The sequence below is a fragment of the Pieris brassicae genome, chromosome 9 (genome assembly GCF_905147105.1).
Source record: "Pieris brassicae chromosome 9, ilPieBrab1.1, whole genome shotgun sequence".
Taxonomy (NCBI): Eukaryota; Metazoa; Arthropoda; class Insecta; order Lepidoptera; family Pieridae; genus Pieris; species Pieris brassicae.
In genome coordinates, this window is record NC_059673.1 from 9,928,638 (window position 1) to 9,955,866 (window position 27,229).

The following is a 27,229-nucleotide window of genomic DNA, read 5'->3' on the forward strand; positions in this document are numbered from 1 at the left end:
TAAATGAAATGAATACCAGTATTTGCTATTATTACGAAGATATCTTTTACATATATCTAATTATAAATTCCACTCACGCGCCCTGTTCGGAGAATAACGGACATTTGCAAATATCGTAATAACATTATACTACCAACATTGTTCCACATAGACCCGCTAAACTCAATACATAATTTAACTTAACATACGGAAAAGATTTACTATGTTCAGGCTCCAGTTCCATATGTTTGATCCTTTTTAAAAATAATGTGATTACTGAAATTCTTATGAAAAATTTAAAACTCCCAAGTAGAGAGATTTTGTATCTCATAGAATGTTCAGTACTTGGATCTTACAGCTGGGACCTGGAGCATCAAGTCGATATAAAGGTAATTGCCGAGTTACGTGAAATATTAAGAAGCTTCAGATCGCAACTGAAAGATTTCTGCAATGAAATAGTAAAATCCGTCTCTCACTGCTTCAAAAGATAGATGTATGATGAATAATATGGCGGACCCCCACGTGCCTTTGAGTATATTATGTCGGGACAAGAGTCAGGGACGAAAATTTAGAATTAAAAAAGTAGTAAGGTTTATACAAAAGATTGTTACTTTTTTGATATTAATATTTGTTTATACTTAGATATTAGTCGTGTGATTAGAATTAAAACTCTCATTTTGTAAATGTAATTTGAATTTTTAGTTGAGCATTGATAAGTTTGTTTTCTTTTCAATTCACTAATCCAACCGGACTTTATAGTAAATAGACTCTTATTTTCAGTACATTATTAATAGATATACTGCAAAAACTTAAGTTGAACGTTATTTAGAAATTTAAACGCCAGTAATAAAAAAACTATGCATCGGAGTGCTAATTACATACTTAAATGTTAAAGACTTCCAAAAAAATACTTTCTACTTTCTCCCATGTGTATAATGTTTCCAAAATAAATAGAAACAATACGTCATACGCAGCCATGGACACGTGAGGCGTTTCTGACCTTTTAGGGAGTTGTATTTTGATTAAACAATTGAGGGTCATATCTCCAATAGAGATAACGTTACTAAAGATACATTGAACAGAACCTTTACCAAAGTTTACTATAAGCTTACGTTTCATATTTTGAGGTCTAAACGATTTTGTAAGAGTTTATTTAAATCACTATAAAATTTAAAATCCTCCAACGATAGGAATTGCGATATATTTTTTAATATTTAAACATAAATATAGCTTAAGTTACCCAGGTATTCTAATTCTGTACGAATTTTTAATAGGTTTTTTATTTGTAACAATGTAAAAAATCGTCTTAAAAATATTAATATAAATCAAAACATTGTTTAAAGAAATGTATAGTCTTTGGTTTTACGAATACAAATATATTTTCACATTTTAATTTTATGTACATATTATTAGTTTATAAACACTAGAATTCTAGTTGAAATTTTGGCACATAATTATTAGCACATCTCAATACGTGTGGTGGGAACTTCTTTTTTCTGATTATGTATACAATAATATAAAAAAATGCATTTTGTGTCGTATTTCAGTTAAAATACTGGCATGGATACTTGTATATAGGAGATACATAATAAGTTTAGTGACCTTAACCGATGGTGTGTATAACGGCACACTGACCGGTTCCTATCGTATTTATGCAGCTTGTTGTAATAAAGCCTTTTGAAACATGCGTTTTAAACGCCAACGTGCCAAATGGGACACTCACAAACGGGTCGGCCCGCACTTTACACACGCCAAGTCGCACCGTTCTAAGAATAGGTACGCTTTTTTCTTGAAGGAACCTACGTCGATTTGGTTCGGAAATACTTAAATTTGCAACTAAAATAAATGACTGTATTAAAGACTCATCTAAGAATCGTGATAAATATAATAGATACAAATATGGTGATACTATTTATTAAAAACAATAGAAAACTAATAAAGAAATCAATATAAATAAGATTAAAAAAAAAAATCCTTCTAAATCTGTTTATCAATAATTATAATGTAGATCATTTAATTTCATAGGTAACAAACAAACATTTTTTTATTTCTATTATCGTTTAGATGACGTTCGTGTGTAACTGTCTTTATATGAAGTTCTGGTTTTTAAGTTAATGTTGAGATCTGTAGATACCATAACCTCCAAAGCAGGAAAACAGTTATTTTTATCTGTTGTAAAATGCACCTTAACACCGGAAATCAAGATACAATTACGATTAACGACAATTCAAATTAATACTGGACCAGCACAGCTAAGGTAGACCCCATGAACTTAGGTACGTCTACAGTTTATCGTCTCTTTGCACCAATGTTACATGCAAGCATTACTGCAAACAACATCGCCACAAACTGTAAAAAAAAGCTGAACTTACTATATAAACTTAGGCTGAGGATTTCTTCAAACCAACTATATTTAAAAAAAAAACATTGTTTTCCAATATAATTATTTTCCACATATTTTTTTACTTTAATTTTTATTTAAAGATCATAGAAATCGCTTATGAACTACGGCGTCAGATGAGAGTGACGATCAGTACCACCACTACATAATAATAGGTATATAATATTATTCTAATTCCTATATATTTATTTTTTCTAATACAGTAGAGCCCTGAATATCTTTCAAAATAAAAAAAAATTAAATCGAAATGATGAGTTACATTAACGGTAACAACATTCGGGACTAAAATTCTCGTATTACCTGTTATGACTACGTGGAATATAGTTCCTCTAAAGTAGTTCCCAACCTTTCTACCCTTTCTTAAAAAAATCTTATGAATCCATGTAACATGCCTAATTTTAAATAATATAAAAAATGTTCACTTATGTAACTTAAATGATAGGTTTTAGGGAGAAATTAAGTTAATATACAAAACATATATTGAAAAACTGAAATTCAAATTCGAAATAATTTGAATAAATTTTCGAATAGCCTCTCTTAAAAATTAAATTGCCCTTGTGTGGGGCGTGGGCCCCACGTTGGGAAACACTGCTCTGAAGTCGATCAATACGTCTAGTAGAAATAAAAATAAACCCTTTTGGGGTGTCTTACCTCAATAGCCAATATTGATGCTAAAATACCGCCAAAGACATCACTGTATTTTGACAAGAACTCAGTGATAATGTTGATACAGCCTCCGAAGGCATTACTAATTTCACACCGCTGGGATACAGTGTATGGGCAGCATGAAGGCGGTAATGCTTGTAGTATACCAAAGTATGAGTTTGGGCCGGTGGTACCACAACATTCGAACTGAAAGATTATAAGTGTAAAGATTGTGCAACGGAATTGAGAATGATTCACATAATAAGATGTTGTTAAAAGTTTGCACGGTTTATGATGTGAGCAAATAACAAGTAGACAGAATTCGTAACTTAACCACTAAAGAACGAAAAATGTTCAAAGTTTAAATATAAACTTAATATTAGGCCCTTACATATGAAATTGGCGTATTTCGTACTGGCCGCTTTAATCACGATGTTCTCCTCTTTGGTAAGGAATTCCTAATTCAAATTTGTACAGCTATTTACTCATGTATTTGTGCTCCGTCATTCATTTGTTTTTTTCTTCTGTTTTTTCTGTTTGCGTCACTCATTTTACAAAATGGAAAACTTAAAGTATCGCATTATTCACGAGTACGAGTTCCGCCGTGGCACTAGTGCTGCGGAAACGACTCGAAGGGTGATGTGTATGACGGTCATGTTGCAAAAGAAAACACAGTTCGTTTTTGGTTTCAACGTTTTCGTTCTGGAAATTTCGACCTGCAGAACAAGCCCCGTGGACGGCCTGAGACCCAAGTTGATAATGAAGTATTGAAGGCTATTGTGGAAGCGGATCCATCGCAAACCACGTCCGAGTTAGCTGCACGCTGCGTCGTTAGTGATAAAACTGTTTTAATTCACTTGAAGCAAATTGGGAAGATTAAAAAGCTTGAAACCGGCAAACGCGCGACGACTGCTGCGATACATTACTGAACCGGCACAATAATGAAGGTATTTTAAACCGAATCATTACCTGTGATGAAAAATGGATTCTTTACGATAATCGGAAGCGCTCAGCGCAATGGTTGGATCCTGGCCAGCCAGCCAAGCGAAAATTAACCCCAAAAAAGTTACTTGTAAGCGTTTGGTGGATTAGTGCCGGTATTGTTCATTGCAGTTTTCTCAAATCTAGCCAGACTATTACGGCTGATGTCTATTGTCAGCAATTGCAAATCATGATGGAAGCTAGCAGCTAAACAACCTAGGCTGGTCAATCGCTCCACGCCACTGCTACTTCACGACAACGCTAGACCACACACTGCACAACAGACGGCTACCAAATTAGAAGAGCTTCAATTGGAATGTCTAAGACATCCTCCGTACTCCCCGGACCTTGCTCCAACTGATTACCATTTTTTTCGAAATTTGGACAACTTCTTGCAAGGGAAAAAATTTAACTCTGATGGGGCAGTCCAAATCGCCTTCACAGATTTTATTGATTCCCGTCCGACTGTTTTTTTTCAGTTAAGGGATCAATGAACTCCCATACAAAACGCCAATTTCATATGTAAGGATCTAATATAAGGTAAGGCTTTCACGTGTAAATATCGTGTGCGTAATACGTACCGCAGTTTCAATAGCGTGCATGGTATCTCTTAGTTCGTTGTTATAGAATGCTTTTTCGATCCACTCTTCGACCAGATCACCGACGCTATCCTCACTGGTGAACATCAGCACTGTTAAATATATTTTTGCACCGGCCAACAGCAACAGACATAAGGCGTACTGAAACACAAAGATTACATTTGATGGTGGTGATGAGTTTCCCTCGCCCTTTATTTAGGTAATCGTTCCTCAATGAATTGTTTATATATAATAAATTACTTGCCAGTCACAGCCGGACTTTGACTGGATTGGATTTTTAAAAACATTTTAGGCCTTGCTGCTCAGGAATAATGTAGCATTCTAATTGTGATCTAATGTTACAAAAGTATAAATCTTGCCTCTTTCTTATATTGCTTTAGTAAAAGGGACTTTGTTCTGAATGAATCAATACAGGGCTTATCTATAATTGTATCTACATTATCTACTGACTAATGCTTAACAAAAAGCCGCCTTTTTATCATAGAAAATTCCATAATTTGATTACGAAAATCTATGAATCAAGTCAAATAAAAGTGAAATAAGTTAGGTAATTAAAAGGTATTAAATATAAAATTTTATAAATATAAAAAATATAATACCTATGGGCAAAACTGAAAAAATAAAATATTGTATGGCCAACTTTTACCGAATCTATCTATACATAAATAAAAGATGGTCGTATTACTTACACTATTTATGAACACATGAACGGCTAAACGATAAAACGTGATGTAACAAAACCCAACTGACAACTAAACGTAATGTTATATATAGGAAAGAATGATTGAAAATTTGTCAATTAGAAAATTGAAGTTCGGTTGATGTGTTTGTTTCGAGTTTTTATTACCTTATCGTGCCGATATAACATTAAGTAATATTTCCCGACAAAGCCGTAATGTAATAAATGGGTGGACCGATTTTGATGAGTGTCTAAGTGGATTCGAGAATAGTTGAGATTATTTACAATTCAATGTTTTTGTTTGCTTTTTAAGTTTGAAATATTGTATTTAATATGTGTGAACAGGACAACGTGTCGTCTTCGCTAGTATAATATGAACCTGCAAATGTCCGTCTGTATGCTTAGATCTCTTTGAAAAGTTATATAACAAATATAATAAAGAAAAAAAAGAATTTAGATGTGCGGTGTCAAACATATTGTAAGGTTATATTACAAACGCTGAGTTTTGCTATTACAGTAATAATTAATAATAATAATATATCAATTTCATGTCCCTTATAATGGTCGTATCAGAACCTGAACCAGTCCTAGATTAAATTGGTAAAATTATTTTCTTTCCTTATAAAAGTGAAACTCACAGTTAAGAGAAGGCATCTGTTCTCCTTCATAGACCCACAGCATCCGAAGAACGCTATCAGGAATACGAGAGCTCCCAAGACGATGATCGATATAGCAATCGCATTTAGAGGTGTTGTAGCGACACCGGATAAATCTGATGTGTTCACTAGAGCAGCTATACCTAGCCCTAAAAGGGTTAAGCCTGCTAGCTGTAAAAAAATATTTTTGCCAATATAAATACAAAATATATGGTACCTTAACTGGTAACACATAACCATAACCATTTTGATAAACATGAATTAGCATTTTATACAATGATCTGTGAAACAAACTCAGAAGTTTGTTTGCTCATTACGCAGAAGACTTGGAGAGACAGAAGCTTATAAAAAGGCAGGCTGTGTAAGCTTTTTCATTTATTTATAATTTAATATTGTAGATTTGTTTATATTAGTACAAAGTAGACAAAGAAGAGACACCTACTGGTCTTTAGACGCGTTTAGAACTTAAACTATTAATATGAATATATTTTTGGCGGAACTTACTGTAAATATAAAATTGGCAATTAAAAGTACGTATTTTACAATGAAACACATGTTTTTCGTGTTTATTGTTTCTCACTGAACTGAATTTTTTGTTCAAAAATAGATATATGGTAACTTATCGATTTGCTATCAGAAAAACTGATACGAGCCTCGATAAGATTATGTTCGTAGTATTGTTGTTGGCAGGAAACCTATAGGAAAATAATGTATTCCGAAAATTGTTAAAATCTTATTACATTAAATAATCTTGTCTTATCTATTTATTTAATTTAATAAACTTCCTAGAACTTCGCTATATAATGATTTAATATTTAAATTTAAATTAAAAAATCATCATCAATCACATATTTATAGTAATAGATACATAATATTGTTCCCTACACAATACAGGATGTATTATTTGTCATCGAAAACAGGTTTCTTGCATAGGTTACCAGAGAATTTAAAATACCATCCGTATCACCAAGACGTCCGTCGTTCCACAACAGAGCGTGTTTTACGGTAGAGTTTGGCCACCACTATGTGAAACTAGTTGCCCACTGTAGAATTATCGAACCAATTCGTCTTAGGGTCCTTCAAGAAAAGAGAGTACCAATTCTTAAAACGCCGAAAAGAGCACTTAACATCAGATGAGCCTCCGCCTATGCATTAATGTTTCGATTGGCTTAGTAATAATGTACCGTGTGTACTAAGATACGCAATATATATAGTATCAATAATATATCATTGATAAGTATATATGATTTCATAAATCATATATTTGTCGTCTAAAAAATTGTGGAGGACAGTAAAGCTGTTTAGTTTGTTTCCAGCTTACGAATGTAAACGTCTTTTTTCAAAAGTATACATACCATAATAAAATAATTAAAATTTACCTAGATTTTTACGCGCTTATGATTTGTTAATATTAAGAAGTATTTTATGTTTCATAGTAAATTTTTCAAAGAAGGCTTAGTGGCTTCCGCGTACGATTCTCATCCCTGAGGTCGTAGGTTCGATCCCCGGCTGTGTACCAATGGACTTTCTTTCTATGTGCGCATTTAACATTCTTTAACGAACGTTGAAAGAAAATATCGTGAGGAAACCGGCTTGCCTTAGACCCAAAAAGTCGTCGCGCGGCAGACCACCAAACCGCTATTGTGACCAAGTCACGGTTCGGACGAAAGTGGAAAGATATCACTAGCAGGGCAGGCACCTTAAAGGCACTGTAAAGTGACAGGATCCTCAGCAATGAACAATACCATTGAGAAGATGATGATAAAATTCTTCCTAGTAAAAAAAATCCGCACGTTTTCCTTTGTTATAACAAAATAATATTGAAGTTATACACTTTCACATTAAGTACGTGACCGACGCATTGTTATCACAAACAATTCTATATATTTAATTATATGGCCAATATGATTCATTCAGAACCAGTGACATCACCTACTATTATTAAAGTTATTTTATCAAAAATTCTAGTTATGAGCGATTATTGGATTGCCTTTTTCATTGGGGCAAACATACAGCAGACCTGTGGATATCTGTGAAAGGTGTGCTCTTTCGCAGCTTCAAGTGTTATGAGGAGAGGTCTGAAACGCTCGTTTTCAGACAATACGCTTTTACTTCATACTAAAACAAATATAGTTAGTTCGTACTATTAACTTGGATACAATTGTCACTACAGGTTTAAGTCAAGTAGGTCAAGGGCATAATTAAAAAAAAAACTATATTTTACGAGTTGTAAAACGTCTTTGTTTATAATAAACCAGTATCGATTTTAAGTACATATCATGATAAGTTTTTAATAAAATAATGTTTATATTTACAATATTTGCTTAAAATTGTGTTCGTTGTTAACCAGTCTTTGGTGCAATACAGCAGGAAAGCGATAATGCCAAGACTATTGCAAGTAACTGAAAATAAAGAGATTAGTTAATTATTATATAAATAAAATTTATAGAAAATCAAAGCATAAGGCGGCGTCATCGCAGCATCTTTGAGATACACATATGTAGATATATCATAGTTTTAATGAGCTGAAAATGTCAACGTCATAGTTATATTTTGTCAATTCAGACGCGTTTCAATTTGTGTAGCGGTGTTTATTTTTATAATTCAAATTCTTTGCCTTTAGTTGAATTGAAGTTTAGTTTGAATTAGTTCTAAGAATAAAATAATTGCGTAATATATTTTTAAACAAATTGTATGTACCCAGTAAAGTTTGTTATTTCTACTTTTTTTTCTGCTAATGAATTAATACTACAAGAACAATAAATAGCCTTTTACTTCAGATACTTTTGCAGTTACCAAATGTATATTTTGAATATATCATTATTTTTAGATATCTGTGTGCCATTTTTTGGCAAAGGCCTCCTCCAAATCCCGCTATTCCTCTCTGCACTTTGCCACTCTCAGCCATGTACCACCTGCTTTTTCCCTAAATTGGTCTCGCCACTTTCTAAATTGTCTTCCTCTGTTACGCTTATTGTACCTTGGGCACCAATTAAGTACTCTCTTTCTCCACTTTTCTGTTCCTCTTATCATATGGCCAGCCCATTTCCACTTTATTTTTATTATAACATCTGCTACAAAGTTGTTCTTCTTCATGACGAATTCTTTACTTTACCTATTCTTCCCTATAAGTTTGCGATCTTTATGTATTATATATAATTAATATAATTTCAATGTTTTGCAGCCCTACGAAATTACCATATAGATTAAGATGTATAAAATCACAAACCTCAACTGCAATAACAACGATGAATCCCAATCCCAGATAATGAACGACCACTTTTAAGAATTCCATCATAACGGTACTACATCCGAGGTGTGCGTCATCAGCCGAGCATGATAGTGCCTTAGATCCGATCTGGTCCACTACCACGGAGTTGTCCAGGTCTGGCATGATGGTGGCATTGACGCAGCACGACGGTGGTAGTTGGTCATACACTCCGTTGTAAGAGTCTGGACCAGTTGGTCCACAGCATTTAAACTGGAGTTAGAAAAGAAAACGCCTTTATTGTAGTATAAAATAGGAATTCATTATAAAATATTAATTAAAGGTGTAGTGATACAATCAGTAAATACAACTCTTTTCCTAGCGTTAATTAGACTAGAATAAAATCGTTCTTTATCTGTTTTAAGAGAGATAACATATGTATGTCACCTTTTTTATATTATGTCAAATAAAAGTTTCTGTAAATGGTCGTCGGTACATCGATGATGTAAGTTTACCCACTAAACAAAGTAGTTGCATTTACATGAACATCCCTCTACTGTTGCCGTTGTATTTTACTACTTTTCATTTGAATATCTCGTATAAAGTAAAATATGTTTTCTCCGAAAGTTGATGTTCATCATAATTTTTTAAATCAAAATACATATAGGAAATAAAAGAAACAGACAGATCTCTATAAAAGCCTGTATTCACTTTGATTAGTGATTGATACGAGTGATTAGTGCAAGTTGTGTCCAATTATTGTTTAGTGGCTCTGTTTAGTAAATTCAGTAGTCTGTAGGAGCTGTCAATCAGCAAATATGGATGAACATCGAGAAGCGTGCTTGCAATTGGAAGAAGTACTGAAAGAAGTATTAAACGCGGTGCTATTTGAAACTTAAGAAGTTTTGGAAGCTGAACTTGCAAGATCAAGAAAAGTATGGGTTCGAAAATGGATTAATAGAAGACCCATTCATGGCGCAAGCTAGTTGGTAGCTTTAAGAAATTGGCACTGAAGATAATACAGAATATTACTTTGCTTGGTTGACCGAAGAGACCTTTAATATACTACTAAACCTCGTTGCACCCGTCATACAGAAAAGCGATACATTTATGAGACCTGCTTTACAGGCAAAAGTAAAATTGCACGCCATTTTATACTCATTGGCTAGTGGAATTAGCTTACGCGTCTTGCAACACCTATTCAGAGTACCAAGATCGACAACTTGTAACATCTTATCCGAAGTATGCGATAAAATGACATTGTTCGCGCTAAATCGGTGTCAATCAAAGAAGGATGATTTGTTGTCGATTTGACTTGGACACACGTACCGGAGATGGTAGGTGGTGTCCCAGCGTAATGGCGCAAGGGAGGTAAATTTTAACCGCTTTCGCGTGCGCACTAAATAGGTACCGCATACCGTATAGCATTTACTTTTTTTTAAATTCATCATTGAAGGATCCAGTGTTTGGAGTGAGATACGCCACCGTTGATGGTAAGTGCTAGTTTTAGTCTTATCGATTGTTGGATTCCTTTTTGTTATTATACTGACAATATAATATAGATAATAAGCGCTGGTTCGGCGACAGCCGATTATTTGAGCGAAAGGAGCTTCCTGGATATAGCTAGCGGATACCCAGGCCCACACAGACAGCCTGCATCCGACCGTGCATGACATACGCTAACGTAGTGTTTGCGCATTGTGCCCCGATAACAATAATTAAATTATATAAATTAAAAGCCGCCCGCGCGGCCAATAATAATAAAAATACACAGATTAGGGTAAAAAACCGCCTTCACCAGGGAAGGCGAGGACCTTTACTTCGCACTTCGCTCACTCCGGTGAGCTAAAACAGCCCGAGCTGAGCTGTAAAAGCCCTTAAGGCCAACAGCGAGATTCCATTCTCAAAAAAAAAGAAACACACAGACATGTTTTGACAGACACGATGCGAGAGAGGAGGAGGAGCACAAGGAGGGCGCACGCGACGTCACTACTCGCAGTTCACGCAAAAAAATAGAACACGCTTCTAATCACTTTACTACGCAGGTAACTAATCACCTGCACTAATCAGTCGCCGTCCACACTTTCTACTAATCACTTGCACTCGCACTACTCAAAGTGAATAGAGGCATTAAGGCTGTAGCACCGCATATTTTTCTGGCAGCTCGGGATGGATAAGTTATTTTTTAATGGTTGCGGGTAAAATTAAATGACAGTAGCAAGCGTTGATTTAACAGCACTGCGAAGACGGTGTATGTTTGAGCGCTGAACGTAAACAAACGTAGCTGCAATTTTTAATTAACATTATATTTGTAAGTTACTATTATGACTGCGTATATTAGTAACTTACAAATATAATTACCACACACTCACCCACACCTCACACACTAGGTACTACATTACAAGGTAGTTCGCCTGTGTTTCAGAATACTTTGTTGGGATCGTGTGTGGTTATTGTGGTGACGAACTAAATTCCTTTGAAGAGCTAAATTGTCGCGTTTGTTTATTAACCAGGCATGCTCTTAACGACTAACTTGTATTAAAAATTCAAAGATATTCAAACCTTTGACGATTTTACAATAAAATTGACATAGACAATTGTTTTAAATAGTTGTGGGAATTCAAAGTATACTACATAATGGTCACTTACGGTTGACTCTAAGACGTGAAATGTTTCTCGCTGACTGGTATCGTTAAAGGTTTTCTCCAGCGAATTAATAATCTTATCCTCAGAGATAACATCTGCACTTCGGAGTTTTACCACTGCATATACCTGTAGAGCTGCAAGGACCACCATAATACCGGAATACTGAAAATAGGTATACAAAATCGTATTTATGAAGGGCACTAAGAAGTCCTCTTTAAAGAGACTTTTTATTCGTTCTTTCATTAACTCCATATATTCGTTTTCAACTCCTAAAATAAATAGTTTCAATTACTTTTAAAACATACCAAAGATTATAAATTGAATTTATTGTGATTCATTAATATTGTATTTATTTAAGCGCGTATTACGCAAGAAACACATTGACCACGATTATAAAGATATTATCAAATTAGATAGATTTAGTTTAGATTGTAATCCTTCCAAATAATAATAAAATTTAATGCGACCGATAGCTTAAAAACAAAAAAATAGTGGTAATTATATCCTGCTTCATCAACGTCATAACATTTCCGGGGAAAGAGGTAATAGTATATTACGTTCTAGACATTCGTCAAAATGTAGGTACCGTCTTAATATGAGGTACTGTGTACGCTTTTGCTTCGGTCTAGGTAGATAGATAATTGTAATGTACATTTATTTATTTTTCAACTATTTAAAATGTATATATAACAATAATGTTTAAATCGTCGAATAGGAAAAAAATCGCGTTCATTTGATATATACCTAGTTCATAGCAAATAACATTTATTACCTTTACAGTGTTTTAGTTTAATACATAAATATAAAAAATAAAAAGCTTATTCGAAGTGGTCTCCATTGGCTGCAATAGTACAGTCCTTTAAATGTTGAGGCCAGTTATCAATAGAAGCACGCACTCTTTCCATGGGAAAATTTTTCACTGCCAATCGTACGGATTGTTTTAGGGACTCCAAATATTCATGGCGTTTAGAGCAAGCCGTACTACTGGCCATAAATCATAATCCAGCGGATTAAGATCGGGAGTAGACGACGGCCAGTCTTCAGCTCTGATAAAGACCGAAACGTTCCTTTCCAACCAAGACTGCGTAGACCGACCTTTATGACCAGACGCCGAGTCTTGCTGGTAGGACCATTCTTGGATATTGAACAGGATCTTGTTAAGGGGCTTCGTGCCCACGTTGCACTTAGTCGACAAATTGGGAAGCTTTCTTAGAGCTTTGAGGATAAATACGGTGATTTTGTTTGTTCAAATGTTGCTCAATTGTAAAAAAATCTCACCCGTAACCAAATTTTTTCTGTGACCTTTTGCATACCGCTTCAGTAGTTGTTTCGATTTTACCACCCTATTCTTTTTTTAATTATCAGTTAAGAAATGACAATAACGTATCGGCTATAAGTCCTAAGTCTTCTTTTAATATACGCGACATGGTTCTAGGGCCTATATTCATATCCCGAGAAAAAATATTTTGCCTTCGGACAGGATTTCTTCGAATTCCTTCCCTTACTGTCATCCTTATCGTACGAACACTGCGTGGACTGCCAGATCTTTTTCTGTCACAAACAGAGGCGGTCTCGTTGTACCTATTAATAGCCCGGTACACAAATATTTTATATTTTCTAATACCAAGTTTATGGGGAGTTTTAAAAATGGCATTTGGCTCCTACTATGCGCCAAAATGAGAAAACTCCAATGAACAATGATATAAAAATGACAGATTCTAAATTCAAATGTAATATTTTGTTAATTTTTATTTGTAACAGTATTTATGGCCAGACTTAGCATATGTAATATACCTAGTAAAAACCTTTACCTTCTTTTATTTTTTCTGAAAAATATAGATTTTGCTTTTTCGACTTTGTTCCCCGGGGCAAGTGATATTACTTACTACATATAGTAGCACTTTCTTCTCAGCACAGGCTCCACACCAGCCCATGGCACTGATCAATGCAATGACACATCCTAAAACTATGACCAGTATAATTTCTAGATCATAGTCCTGTACGTCCAGGGGTGAATTGGTCCTAAACTGGTATAGGAGGATGCCTCCAGCAATTGCGATGGCTGCACCTATGAACTGTATACAACTTCATTATTTATTATTAAATATACACAACTAATTTTACATAATTAGGATTAAATACAATTAATATACTATTTTGGGTCACAGGCGTGGCGATTCCCTCGAGCAAATGAAAGTTTAATAAATTAATTAGTCTTGAAAACAAACTTAAGCTTGGAATAAAATTAAATAATTAAAAATTTTATAAGAAGTAATTTATATCGGCGTTGTGAATTGAATTCGCTCCGTGATAGTTATATTTGTGAAGTTTTTCTAAGACGAGATTCAGCAGGCGCATCGTAGTTAATTATAAATAAATGTATATTCTGATTTGAATTTTGCTAGAGTAAAGGTAACACTGAAAATGTTTAGAACTGGCCTGTTAGAAACATTTCTAATGAAAACATTTTTTTGAATTTCAATTTTAGAACTCTGGTAGCCTTATTTAGTATACTATATTCATTTGTCATTTGTTTTTCTGAATTGGTGGCAAATCTAAAACTCTTGTTACACGTGAAAATGTACCTAACGCGAGAAAATTTTTGGTCAATGATTTATTACGACTTTCGTTGTGGGCTTACTCAACAACAAAGCTATTATAGGCTGCGATTAGCATTTTTAAAGAAGCCCCATGTCGTGCCACAATTTACAATTGGTTTGACGATGACTCAATTATGATCCGCGTGAGGGACGTCCTTTACAGCGACTCCTAAAGATAACATCAGTGCGACGCATGATAGAGGAAGATAAGAGAGTGACCTATCAGCAGATACGGACAAGCCTAGGTATTGGTATAAGTCAAGTTCAAAAAATATTACATGAACTTTTAGGCGTCAGGAAGCTTTGTGCCAGATAGATATCCCATACTTTAATCGACAACCAGAAACACCTTCGCATGGACTTGTGTCGCCAAATATTAGATAACTTCAACGTCGGTGACTCAAATGCTTTATTTGACATCGTCACAGGTGATTAAAGCTGGATATGTTGCTAAGAACCCGGAACTAAAAGAAAATCAGCTCAGTGGGTGTTTCCTTTCGAGGATCGGGCCAGCTAAGGTAAAGGAAGAAGTCCAGGGAAAAAGATGATTGCCTCATTCTTTGGTCGGAATGGTCTTTTCGCGACAGTTGTGCTAGGCGATGGAAGGACAGTTACTGCAGACTGGTATATCAATCGCTGTTTGCCTGTTGTCGTGGAAAAATTCGACAGCAGCGCCCTCGAAGCAGGATCCTCCTTCACCACGACAATGCTTCAGCGCACTCCGCAAAAGTTGTTACCTTTCAGTGTTACCTAGGTATGAGTATGAGATTTGATAATGAAGATATACTTAAGATAACATCTGATTATTTAATCATTTAAGTATGTAAGAATGTAGATTCAAACATACATAAAATACTAAATTCTTTGTTATGTACACTTGTACTACAAATTTTTTAATTATTTACATTTATTTGTAAGTTAAATTACTTAAATAAATACTTGAAGTATTTATCATAAAGGTTTTACGTTACAACTTTCATACGAAAAATTACTCTCTCTTTTAAAAGCCTTATGATTTTAAGACAGTTAATTGGTGTTAAATAATTTTTATTATAGGATTTTACTGTAAATCTAAATGTCCCAAAAACACATTTCTCCGTCCTTTTCATTAGACAAAGCCAAATCTGTGTCACAACAATGGGAATTTATGCTTACGTACCCGAAACCACAAAATTGCAATTTTGAAATATTTTTTTATTATGCTTAGACTAGCCGAGAAGCGAGAAAATCCTGAAACCGTAAGTTCGAATCACACCAAGGACTCTTTCTACGCTGCCAGCTGACTTTTGAGTCTTTTAAAAATGATTTATAAGTATACATATACAGGCGTGCAGACAACGCCCTTAAATGCTTTAAGAATTCCATAATGTATATTTATTAACATTTATACCAACACCCCCCCCCCCAGGAAAAAGAAACGTGGGGAGACTACAACAGCGATGGGCGATGGGCAGTTGCAGGAAGCAAAGAACAGATCCAAATAGATAGTTCACGAGGAGGTCTTTACCCAAAAGGGGACCATACTGCAGAACACGATGAATTGGATGGAGAATAACTAACGAAGACTAAATATAGTGAGAAAACTCAAACCCATTTTATTTGTATCTAACAAATAAGAAAAAATATCAAAACTTACAAAAAATATTAAATTTATGCTGACTAAAAAGTACCGGACGACACATTTTCCCAAACAAAGACACATTTTGATCGATTAAACTATAATGACACACTAACAAGACTAAGTAGTGTAAATTCCGGTAAACATCGAGATTGTTATCAGCCGGGGTAAGTACCACTTCAAATGTAAATTACAGCAATCCTCTCTTTACAAGCGATCAATAAGATAATGATGCAGTTAGTGACGTCGTTATTCTAGTCACTGTTCAAAGATACCACATCATTTCTAAATTCAGAACGGAAAGTTTACCTGAAGTGTGTCTAGTCTTAAGTGGTAAACAGTGGTAAGTGGAGAAATTGTTTTTTTAAAATACTAAACCACTAAAACACTTTTTAGTAAATTAGTTAAGTTTGAAACTACTCGTTAGTCTTAACTTAGGCACCTAAAAAAAGTCTGCTGTTATTCAGGCCTGGATTTAGAGGTCTGAAGGCCTCAGGGCAACAAAGGAGTAAAGGAGTTTTTCAATCAATATTCATTCATCAAGTATTTTCTTCTAAAAGAAACGTTATAGTGTGGTCAAATATTTTTCTTTTACAGTCTCTATTGGGGATTCTAAGTAAAATTTTACATTGAAAAGTGCCTTGTTAATGGGCCTAATTTAAATAAAACATTTGACTTGACTTGAAAACTCAATATTAAAGTTGAGATCACCACCGCTGTTATTAGGTCTGGTCCTGTACCTCTTATACACATGCTATATTCCTGAATTAGAAGATAACGTAATCGAGACCTTTGCCGATGATACTGCTATCAAGTCTATGGTGGCTACTGAAGAGAAAGCGGTGGTAAAACAAGAAGCCATAAATACTGTTGGCTTGTGGACCAAAAAATGGCATATAAGACTAAATCAGTTGACAGAAACTTTACCAACAAAACATCAAATTACCTGCCAGTAATTGTTAATTAATAACGTCAAAGTGCCCTTCCAACATTCGGCTAACTTCCTAGGTATGACGCTGGATACCAAACTCTGATGGAACGTCCATGTTAAAAAGAAGCGCGAAGAGTTGGATCTCCGTTACATTAAATTGTACTGGTTACTCGGAAAGCATTTCACATTATCAGTACAAAATAAATTATTAATCTACAAACAAGTTCTGACACTATGGACTGTATGGTTTCCAGCTGTACTATTAAGAGTACTAGTGCTCGAGGGAATAGTCATTGCTCCCTGGAACATTCGCAATTACGACCTCCATCGGGACCTGAATGTAGAGGACGTCGCCACAATCGTAAAGAAGACTGCTGGAGCCCACGAACATAGGCTCCACCATCACGTGAATGTCGAGAATTTAGTGCTATAAAGTGAGAAAAAATAAAACACAAGAACAGAGTGTCTTTCCTCTAATAGAGTCTGTAAGTAGACCTTTAATAGAGACTGTAAGTAGTAAGTTAGACTTATTAGTCTTAAGTTAGGCTATATCGTAATGTTACATGTTGACACAAAAATCACTGCCGTTATAGAGTACTGAGGCAGCCCTTGACAAATTAATGAATGGCACAAAATTGCTCGGATGTCAATTATGTCTTGTGTTAATTATTTGTAGGTATTATTATTAATTTCTTTATTCCTACATGGATTTGATTAGCGCTGTGCTTTCTTCTTGTCTTCCATTTTTGTGTTTGATTTTTGATAGGAAAAAAAAACATTTCTCAGGTGTCTTGTACGTAGTTTTTCATCTACTCCAAAAAGGATTTCTTGATTTGATATGAAAATATCATTATAAAAGAAAGTAAGAGTCGTGGGATAAGTATATTTAAAAGTTAAATTGCAATACATATTTACAATACATTTACTAAATATATTATATAATAGCCTAGAAATATGAATTCACACGAATGATGTGATCTTGTAGAAGTGATCAATTTTTATCATAAGGCGCTGTTTATTGTTGAATATATATTTTATATGCATGCATACTATTGTTACTATTTCGTTTGAGATTTGATTTTTAAATACGAGTACTCCTTTGTAAACGTCTTCTAAAACTTAACACTTAATTAACATAGACATTCTAAAATAAACGTATTTCTTTAACAAAATTACCAATGTAGATGTTTTATTGTCACGACGGCTAAATCTTATGAATTTTTTTTTCTGTATTTTAATACGACAAACTACTATTATTACTTTATAACAATTAAAATCTAATCCTAGATTATAATTTTTAGAGGCTTGATGGATTCTAAAAGAGGAACGATTACATGTCGAAAAAAGTCAAATATAGAATCTCATTATCAATGTATACACTTAGAAACCACAATTAAAACCTAAACACAAATTAAAGTAAAAAATAGATACGATTTTTTGTGACATATATATTTTAACAAGCATTAAAATTCTTAAATTCTTTTTTAATATTTAATGTCTATGCCTATCAAATAAAAAATCCCTATTCCAACATATATAAATCCTTGCATCCTTTGCTTGGTATTTAATAGAATTTACAGAGTGCATGCCGAAAAATTTAAGATATTGCTTCAATAATATACAATTATTGTATGTTTTGACTAAGTTAAACAATAAGTTAGTAGTGGGCCCTCCTGCTTTGGTTGCGGGCGTGGTTAGCTAAGCACAAACCAAAAACAATTGCCACCAACTGAAACAAAAAGGAGAATATGATATCTGCATCTTCTATCTACATAGTTTTATGTGGGTTAGTCGTTTAATTCTAGCAGACACCCGAATCCTTTAGTTTTACCGAGAACCAACATCATACAAATACCCTGTTGTGGTTTTATTCTATTTAGATGCTCGTTTGTGTTATCTATTAAAATATGCGTTGTGGCTTATTTAGCCACAAAGGCATCTTGTGTTATAGAAGAAAAATGTATTTATCAAGTTCAACAAGTTCGCTTACTTCAATTGCGACAACAGCGATAGCCAATGCACCAATAGCTACTCCAAATGTCTGGAAGAAGTCCTCGACAAGAGTGGAGCAGCCGGTATAAGAGTTGAATGGGGTGCAGGGGGTTGACGCGCAGCAGGTCTCAGGAAGCACTAGGTTGCCGTAGGACAGAGGACCAGTAGGACCGCAGCATTTGAACTGTAAAACATGGAAATTTGTTCATATTATTATGATCAGAATGATGGTTGAAAGTATATTTTCTATGTAACTAAGATAGCTATTTTTAAAGCTTCAATTGGTCAAGTCGGCTTCAAGTCAGCCATTGTAAATTTAAAGCGAGTATATCGCATTTCTTGATTTGATTCTCGACTATTCAATAATTTTTTGAAACTGATCTTAAACGAGTATTATTTTTTTACATTCAAACATTATATGGACCACATACCGTTCTCTCAATTTCGTGAAAACCAGTTTGGTCCCTGGTGAAGGCCTCGTTGAGCCAACGTGGTACCTGGTTAATGAAGCCTTCCAAGTTAACGAAGATCAGAACAGCCAGGGTCACTTTCGCCAGCATCAAAATCAGCATGAATATAGAGTACTGGAAATAAGTTATGAATTACACCACCTGTGTACTTATAAGTAACGTTATCTTCTGCATGATTGATGCTATATAGCATATATAATATGTTTGATGGAAAAATACAGGTAGCGACTGTAGAAAATACTGCATCTGGCAAGGGACAAGAGAAGATTTTACCGTCACACTGAAAAAGGTATCACAGAAGAAAAAAAAATATCTGCAGATTTTTATGTTGAGAATGAATATTATAATTTATACATTGTATTTGTTGATTTCGGGGCCTTTCTAAAGTTGATGAAGTTTTTTCTTTAGTTTTCAATATATCATATTAAAAATAAATTGGATTTGATTACTTTTTAACCTCATATAGGTACATTCGCAATAATGAATAACAATTATAGTTGTGTAGCGGGAAAATTTTGGACTTATATATTAAGACAATAAGTATTTATGTAAAATTACTTAAAAAAGTTATACTTACAGTGATAAGCATGCAGTTGTTCTCTCTAACCGCACCGCAGCATCCAAAGAAAGCAATCAAAAACACTACGCTACCAGTTACGATGGCCGCAATTGGTGCGACGTGGACATTGCTGGATTCCACCGCATTAATTATTTCTTTTACTTGAAGTTCAACGGCCACACCCAAGCCGATCAAGGCTAGACCGGCCAGCTGAAAATATAAAAAGTTTTGAATTATCCATATTTGAACTTTATTTTTAATAGATTTTTCTATTGAGGTTAAATATGAATATTTGGTATTATTTACTATTTGATTGGTCAGTATATATATATGAACATAATCAACGCCCTAAAAGCCATATCTGAAATCTTATCTTTTATCAATTTCTAAGAAACTCAGGACATGAGAACGCAGTTCCGAATTCATAATACATATATGTATATATATTTTAATATACGCTTATTCGTTTATAAGTTATGGGTTTTTCTTTTCGAACAAAGAAACTAAGATAACAGAATAACACTTGCTACTTTCCTGCTTTTACAAGATACTCATTAAATATTAATGTATTTCAATTAACAATATAGATTAATAATTTAATATTATTATATTTATTGTTAATGCGTTTATTGTGACAGTGTATAATATTATAAAGAAAGAGTTGTATTATTGTAGGTTTGCAATGAAGGTACTCAAAAATTACTGTACAGTGAAATACCTTTGACAACCTATATTCTAACTTTTAATTATAAATTTAACAGGAGTTACATATATATAATTTGTAACCGGTTTAATAATCGTAAATACAATGTATTTTCCATGTGTACGATGACCCATGGTGGTGCTCTAAATAATAAAGGATTTTATTTTTACTCTAAATTAACCACGTATAACAACAATATAAGCGAAGTAATGAAATGTAAATTGTTTTGTGACGAAAGACTGCAATATAATTGTTGAAGAGAGAGCTAGCGCCTAGCTATACTCTCGGGGCTTAACTCCGATGATTGAGGAAATCACCACGCTTATAAAACTAAAAAAGCCTGAGTGAGCAAAATGTACAGAGAAAACAGTGTTCCATTTATTTATACAGCACACAATATCTCCAACTACCTGTTGTATAGTTACAAACTATTTGCATACTCTTTAGTAATATTATAATATAATAACTATACACTCAGTAGGGTTTCCAACAAACAACATTTACCGCTTATTACTGAAAATTAAATAGTCTTTTTACAACATAAATCTTTGCAAATCGCTTTCTTTTATTGAGTACTATCTACAAAAAAATATGGACATTTAAATCGATGGTCCATATTGGAAAGTTTATCCATTATCTGTATATACAATGTACATAGCATTACTGTTAGCAGGCTCTCTTGGCTTTACGCCTGCACACAACACACTGATAAGATTCGTTATCATTATAACCTATATTTTAAAAAAAAGTAACTTACCGCGAAAAATAGATTCGCAAAAAACAAAATATATTTAACGAGGAATTCACCGCAACCCATTTTTATTTCTTGTTATTCAAATTTATTTAAATAGGACTCTTCGTTCCGAAGTATGAATATTGACTGAATAAAAAAGAATGGCTGTGATACGATATTATCAGTAGATAAACGGTTTGTACATAGAGTCATTGGTTTATTCGTCACACCACTGACTAATATTTTAATGATTTTTTTTCTCGGTTTCGTGTAAATACACTCATTTAATTTTATTACGTACCCTGGTAGATGCAATGTTAACATAATGTGATTGACGTCCTCTTTGTCACATCTTTGATTTGGCAGAATGAAAACTCCTTATCGTTATAGACATTTTATTGATTCCTGTCCCAATGGTTTTATATTAATTAGTAAAGGGATTGAAAGAAAATGGATTAATGAATCTACCTATAAGACGTGAAAGTGCATAGATAGAAATGGTACATATTTTGATTAATTAAATATATTCTATTTAAAAATACCTATTTTTGTTCCTCGCATACAAAACGCCAATTTCATATGTAATAATCGGGCTTTTAAAGTTGTTGTTGTATGCAGACCTATAAACGGGCATGGTAGACACATCTCTGCATCTTTAATTTTATAGATTTTTTTTAATATAGGCAACTAAATGATGTATTTTCTGTCTTAAGACTCTCCGCTGAGGCTATATTATACTAAAGAGGTTTATCCGAGGTACGATTACTATTAGTTGAAAACATAAGGAACAAAGTTTTGTTAAGCAAAACTACGTTCTAAGGCGCTTATGCCTCAATAATATAAAAACACTTGCAACAACTAAGACTTGTTTGAGGATAGTATTAAAAATAATAGACGAATACCGATTATGTTTGATTAAAATTTTAGGTCTTAACATGCTATTTTCATCCTCCAGAAGAAGGCTAAGCGTGTAATCTATAATTTAAAACGTAGGGAATCTCTGAGAGATAAATAAAAGGTAGAAGTAATAGTGATGTTAACTAGAATAGAACATACGCACAATGTTAATACTCGGAACAAACGCAGGCTGCAATTTCCGCGTACCTACTACTAAAGTTAGTAATTTTTTTTTGGGTAAAGGGATATAGTAATACAAACCCAGAGGCTCTTTTATCTCTGCGTTTTAATAAATTTAAGAAATAGATTTAAATAAAGCTGTATAAAAGGCTTACTATGAAGTTGATTATCTAGTTGATAAAAGGGCCTGAGACAGACTACTTATAATTAATTGCCGACATTTGTGTTATAATAAGTGATGCTTGCCATTTTGTATGACGATTTGGTATTGCTTTTTCTCTAGGCCTCTGTCTTCTTTGCCGATGAGTAGGGATGTCTACCGATACAAATTTAATGACGTGGAATAAGTGACACCTCTATCTCATATTCAATAATAAACATATTTCTTTTATTTTAATGTACTGAATTTATATTCATTTTAATGACATTTTTGTTTAATTTGCAAAATAATGAGAGTGATAAATATAAAATATTGTATTTACACGCAATTAGCCTTCATATATTTAAATTCCTGAACATAATCGATACCGATTTGTAAGTTCTTATTAGCAATAACGTATGCGCATGACATTTGAGGCCAGGCGCGAGAAATGTCTAAAGGATCGTCTAAGTCCCTCAAAGTCTTTTCTCAAAGAACTCAAAGTCAGTAAGATATTCGGAAGCGAATATTTTCTTATATTGCACAGCCAAAAATATATGGCAATACTTAATAATAATAAAGGAGCCTATTACGTATAATAGATCTTTTTCCTAAAGTAAGAAAAAGGACTCCTGTTGTAGTTGTGTATAAAAAGGAAAATATTACCGACATAGAAAATTACGGTCCTCTATATATTTTATCTTGTTTTCCCAAGCCCTTTATCCCATAATCTCCAACATTATTGACGGGTATATCATGGTTTAAGAAGGGGTCGTTCAATTCAAACGATCATCACTCTTTTGTAACTGAAACTTTTTAGGAATCAGACGGTAGGCGCCAGATTGATGCAATAGATATATATTTTATCAATTCCTTGACAATATCAGTCGATATTGATTCTGAAGCTTTGCTTAAGGAATTGGAAACAAATTACTGAAGTGGTTTAAGTCATATCTTCGTAATAGCCTCAGTCAGTCTCTCTCAACTCTGATCAGATGCTCCTCAAGGACGTTAGGAATCATATAAAGTACTGTAAAGCATCTCTCTTCGCTGATGATTTAACCATGGATAATGCTATAATACCTCTACCTCACAAGCTGCTCTTGTTCAAAGCGATCTTAATTCTATGAAAGATTGGTGCTTATTAAATGGTATGATCCTCAATGTACACGCCATGTTCTTTCGTATTACTGTATACGTATACTGTCAACTTGACAGCGCACCATTAAATTGAAGAAAAAGATTAAAGATTGTTATCTCGACACCTTGCATTCATTAGTACTAGATTGTCACATAGGCTATACCATCCCCAACTTAGGAAATCGTATATGATGACGGGTGTGCGATCGGAGAACTCTAGTCGCCAGATGTTAAGTTCTTATATAAATAATGAAATCGTCCCCAAGGTGAAAAATCAAGAGAATCTTCCAAATTCTGTCTGTAAACTCACCTAGGAGTTCAGGCACCTCTCATTCGAATACAATAGAATGAACGAACTTGTTCAGAGCTGATATATTCGGTAGTGGGCTGATCAATTGTATGTAGCCAAGTTCACATTTCAAAGACTGTCATGCTCACTTGTGGCGGCATCCATGCGTCGGGTTGTCTCTCTCCCTAAAATATGGCGAGGGGGCCGTTGGCTGGCCATGCGTGATACTCGTGAATGGGCACAAGTAGCACTTGTGGTGACAGGTCGTACTTGAATTCGTGTATGCAGTGATGTTAATTATTTTTGACTATGTATTTGCGTGTTGTTCCCACGAGAATGTAAGTGCGTGCTCCTGTTTCACCATGCCTCCTGCTGCTGTCATGTGGAACATGGTGTGATGGTTGCAGCTCCTTACAAACGTTGTGTAATACAAAAAAATAACTTGGCGATTAAGAAGAGCGGCGGAGAGTTTATTGCCAGTTCTTCTCTTCCGTTCTATGCCCTTGATTTGAGAACTTGCAGTAAATGTAAAATTAGAAGCATTTCATGTATATGTTACCTATATAAATAAATAATTTTTGACTTTGACTTCGAATTTTAAAAAATGCGTTGTAAAGCGCCTATCGGGTGTCTAAGCCGCATTACTAATAAGTGTTTTTAAATAGGTATTGAGTTGGAAAAACTGAACTTATAGGTAATTTTTTTGAACTGAAACTTCTTTATCGGCGTTGGAAAAAAAATTACCGTTACGCGCCATCTTTTTCTTGTTCTTACCACGGTTGATTCGAAGCCATTAATAACAAAACATAATAACGATAACAATGATAGTAATAATTCTATTACAATTAATGAAATTCTGTAATAATATTAGTAGTAATAAGGTAAAATGAAATATTGCGTCTCCAGCGACACTCGGTCCTCGGCTTGGGCCATCCCGGGCGCTCGATGGCCTAAAATGCAGGACAAAAGCCGGAAAGCTGGAGTGAGTGAAGTACGATGTTAAGGTCCACACCTTCCCCGGTGACGACGGTTTTTTACCCTAATCTGATTTTGTCAAGAGGGCCCAACTAACCAATTCCTGTATTAACCGGAATTTGTAATAAACAAGTTTCCTGACATTTCACGTATTCGTTCCATGACCGAACCGCACCCTCCAGCTGTCGAGAGTACTACACGATATCACCGCCGCCCTTAACAAAAAAGAGGTGGCGGCTGCGGTATTCCTCGACATGGAGAAAGCCTTTGACCGGGTCTGGCACGCGGGACTAGTGTGCAGGCTCCTCGACTCTGACATACCGCGGCGCGTGGTGGCAATTATTCGCTCCTTCCTCCTCAACCGGCGTTTCCACGTCTCAGTCGAGGGGGCGAAATCGAGTTGTCGTCCGATCGCCGCGGGTGTCCCCCAGGGCAGTTGCTTGTCGCCGAGCTTGTACTCAATTTACACTAATGATGTTCCAGTAGCAGCGGGGTGTGCGGTGTCACTGTTTGCGGACGACACTGCCTACGTCGCAACGTCTCTCAACGCGCGCCACGCAGCCGTCAAACTGCAGAGGTCGCTGGACGCCCTTCCCGCGTGGCTGGCAGAGCGGCGCTTAACCGCCAATGCCGCCAAGACACAGGCCATAGTCTTCGGCTGGCGACAACTCCCGCCGCCACTCTATCTACAAGGGGTCGAGGTCCAGTGGCGCCCCAAAGCGACCTACCTAGGCGTTACACTGGATCGAGGCCTCACAATGCGGCATCATATCGCTGCAGCTACGGGCCGCGCAAAGGCGGCTGCCGCCAGATTGCGCCCCGTACTTCAGTCATCACTACCAATAAAGCGGAAACTGGCGCTGTACAAACTCTATGTTCGTCCTCACCTTACGTACGCGGCGCCCGCGTGGTATGCGCTTGCGGCCGAGACGCATCGACGTCGGTTGCGGGCCGTGCAGAGCACCACACTACGGCGTATCGTCGACGCGCCGCGCTACGTAAGGAACTCCACAATCCATCGAGACCTAAAACAGGAGAGCCTGGACAGCTTCATCAAAGCGCTGGCGAGGCGAGTGTTTGAGCGTGCGGACGCCTCCGGCTTCCAGCACCTCCAGCATCTCGCCCCGCATCACACCAGGCCACCCGACCACCGCCGAGCCTTCCCGCGCGAGTTAGTGCGCGCGGAGGATATTGATACCGCTTGAAGGTCCAGTTTTCGACCCGAGTACATCTAAAAACAAATGGGCTGGGAACCTCCTGCCGGCAAATCGGCGCGCTCAATGGACTTCGTCCGCAGGTCCCTCGCTGGGCTTCCCTCGGGTTTACCGGGGGTCTCACCCGGTGTGGTCTGACCGCGAGTCCGGCGCGCGCCGCACCCCCCATTACCACCGCCGCGGGGGCTTCCCAGCCCCACTAACAAACATCTACACCAGCGAGTGCTGCGCGAGCGAGGACGCTCCGCAGCACCTACGAGACCTAGTGCCGCTCCAGGCCCAACACAAAGACCGCCCCGTCGTTGAGCGGGGCGCGAACAGATACCCCCCGCAAGCTCTTGGGCGTAACGGGGCTCCCGGCGCCACCCGCGGGTGCAAGCGCGGAAGAAAGCAAAGAGACCGAACCTGCATCGACTAGTTTACTTAGATTACTTTAATATTGATTGTCATTAAGTATCAAACTTTTAAAGTAAATTACTGTTAATAATAATAATAATATTAAAAGTATTTATTCATATAATCGAGCATTGCAGTCGTCAATTTCTAGATCTAGCAATATTGCCAAATTAAATAAACCATTCATATTAAAGGTTTTGAACTAATTTTTGATGTTGATGCTATTACATTTTAATTACAACGGCAGCTGATACTATCGCTATTGCTCCGATATATTCATAAAGGATCTTGGAAAAAACTGACATTGGTACATTGCTACATCCATTAGTTTGAGAAAAACAATAGTATTTAAATAACACACCACGCTATCTTACTAAAACGCTGTAATACGCAGCCGCATACAGTGTACAGTAAGCTCACGTAGTTTTCACATGCACTACACACGTTAAATGCTCAAATACAAGCACGTATTAAACAGTGTGCAATATACATACACACTGACATCTGCTCTCTCGCTCTGGCTCACAAATTACAGGCGACTATGCTTAGAAGACGGGAGTGGGGACGCTACGAAGTATGGCACAAAGAGGAGAGACCGA

The 27,229-nt window shown here is 35.7% G+C and overlaps 3 protein-coding genes across 3 annotated transcripts; all 3 read right to left on the bottom strand.

The window, feature by feature from the left end:
• Window positions 1-1,961: 1,961 nt before the first annotated feature.
• On the bottom strand, window positions 1,962-6,553 carry LOC123714353 (tetraspanin-9-like). Its single transcript, XM_045668581.1, has 5 exons — window positions 6,445-6,553; window positions 5,923-6,111; window positions 4,588-4,746; window positions 3,032-3,232; window positions 1,962-2,328 (listed from the first exon to the last, which is right to left on the bottom strand). Exons 1-5 carry the CDS (start codon window positions 6,493-6,495, stop codon window positions 2,269-2,271), a joined length of 660 nt encoding a protein of 219 aa, XP_045524537.1. The 5' UTR covers window positions 6,496-6,553; the 3' UTR covers window positions 1,962-2,268.
• Window positions 6,554-8,172: 1,619 nt separating this feature from the next.
• LOC123714352 (23 kDa integral membrane protein-like) lies at window positions 8,173-16,151 on the bottom strand. The gene is made up of 5 exons (XM_045668580.1): window positions 16,031-16,151; window positions 13,681-13,869; window positions 11,798-11,956; window positions 9,170-9,421; window positions 8,173-8,342 (listed from the first exon to the last, which is right to left on the bottom strand). Exons 1-5 carry the CDS (start codon window positions 16,094-16,096, stop codon window positions 8,283-8,285), a joined length of 726 nt encoding a protein of 241 aa, XP_045524536.1. The 5' UTR covers window positions 16,097-16,151; the 3' UTR covers window positions 8,173-8,282.
• Window positions 16,152-17,880: 1,729 nt separating this feature from the next.
• LOC123714653 (tetraspanin-18-like) lies at window positions 17,881-21,564 on the bottom strand. Its single transcript, XM_045669011.1, has 5 exons — window positions 21,425-21,564; window positions 19,983-20,174; window positions 19,367-19,519; window positions 18,934-19,119; window positions 17,881-18,672 (listed from the first exon to the last, which is right to left on the bottom strand). The coding sequence occupies exons 1-5, from the start codon at window positions 21,482-21,484 to the stop codon at window positions 18,601-18,603; spliced, it is 663 nt and encodes a 220-aa protein (XP_045524967.1). The 5' UTR covers window positions 21,485-21,564; the 3' UTR covers window positions 17,881-18,600.
• Window positions 21,565-27,229: the final 5,665 nt, after the last annotated feature.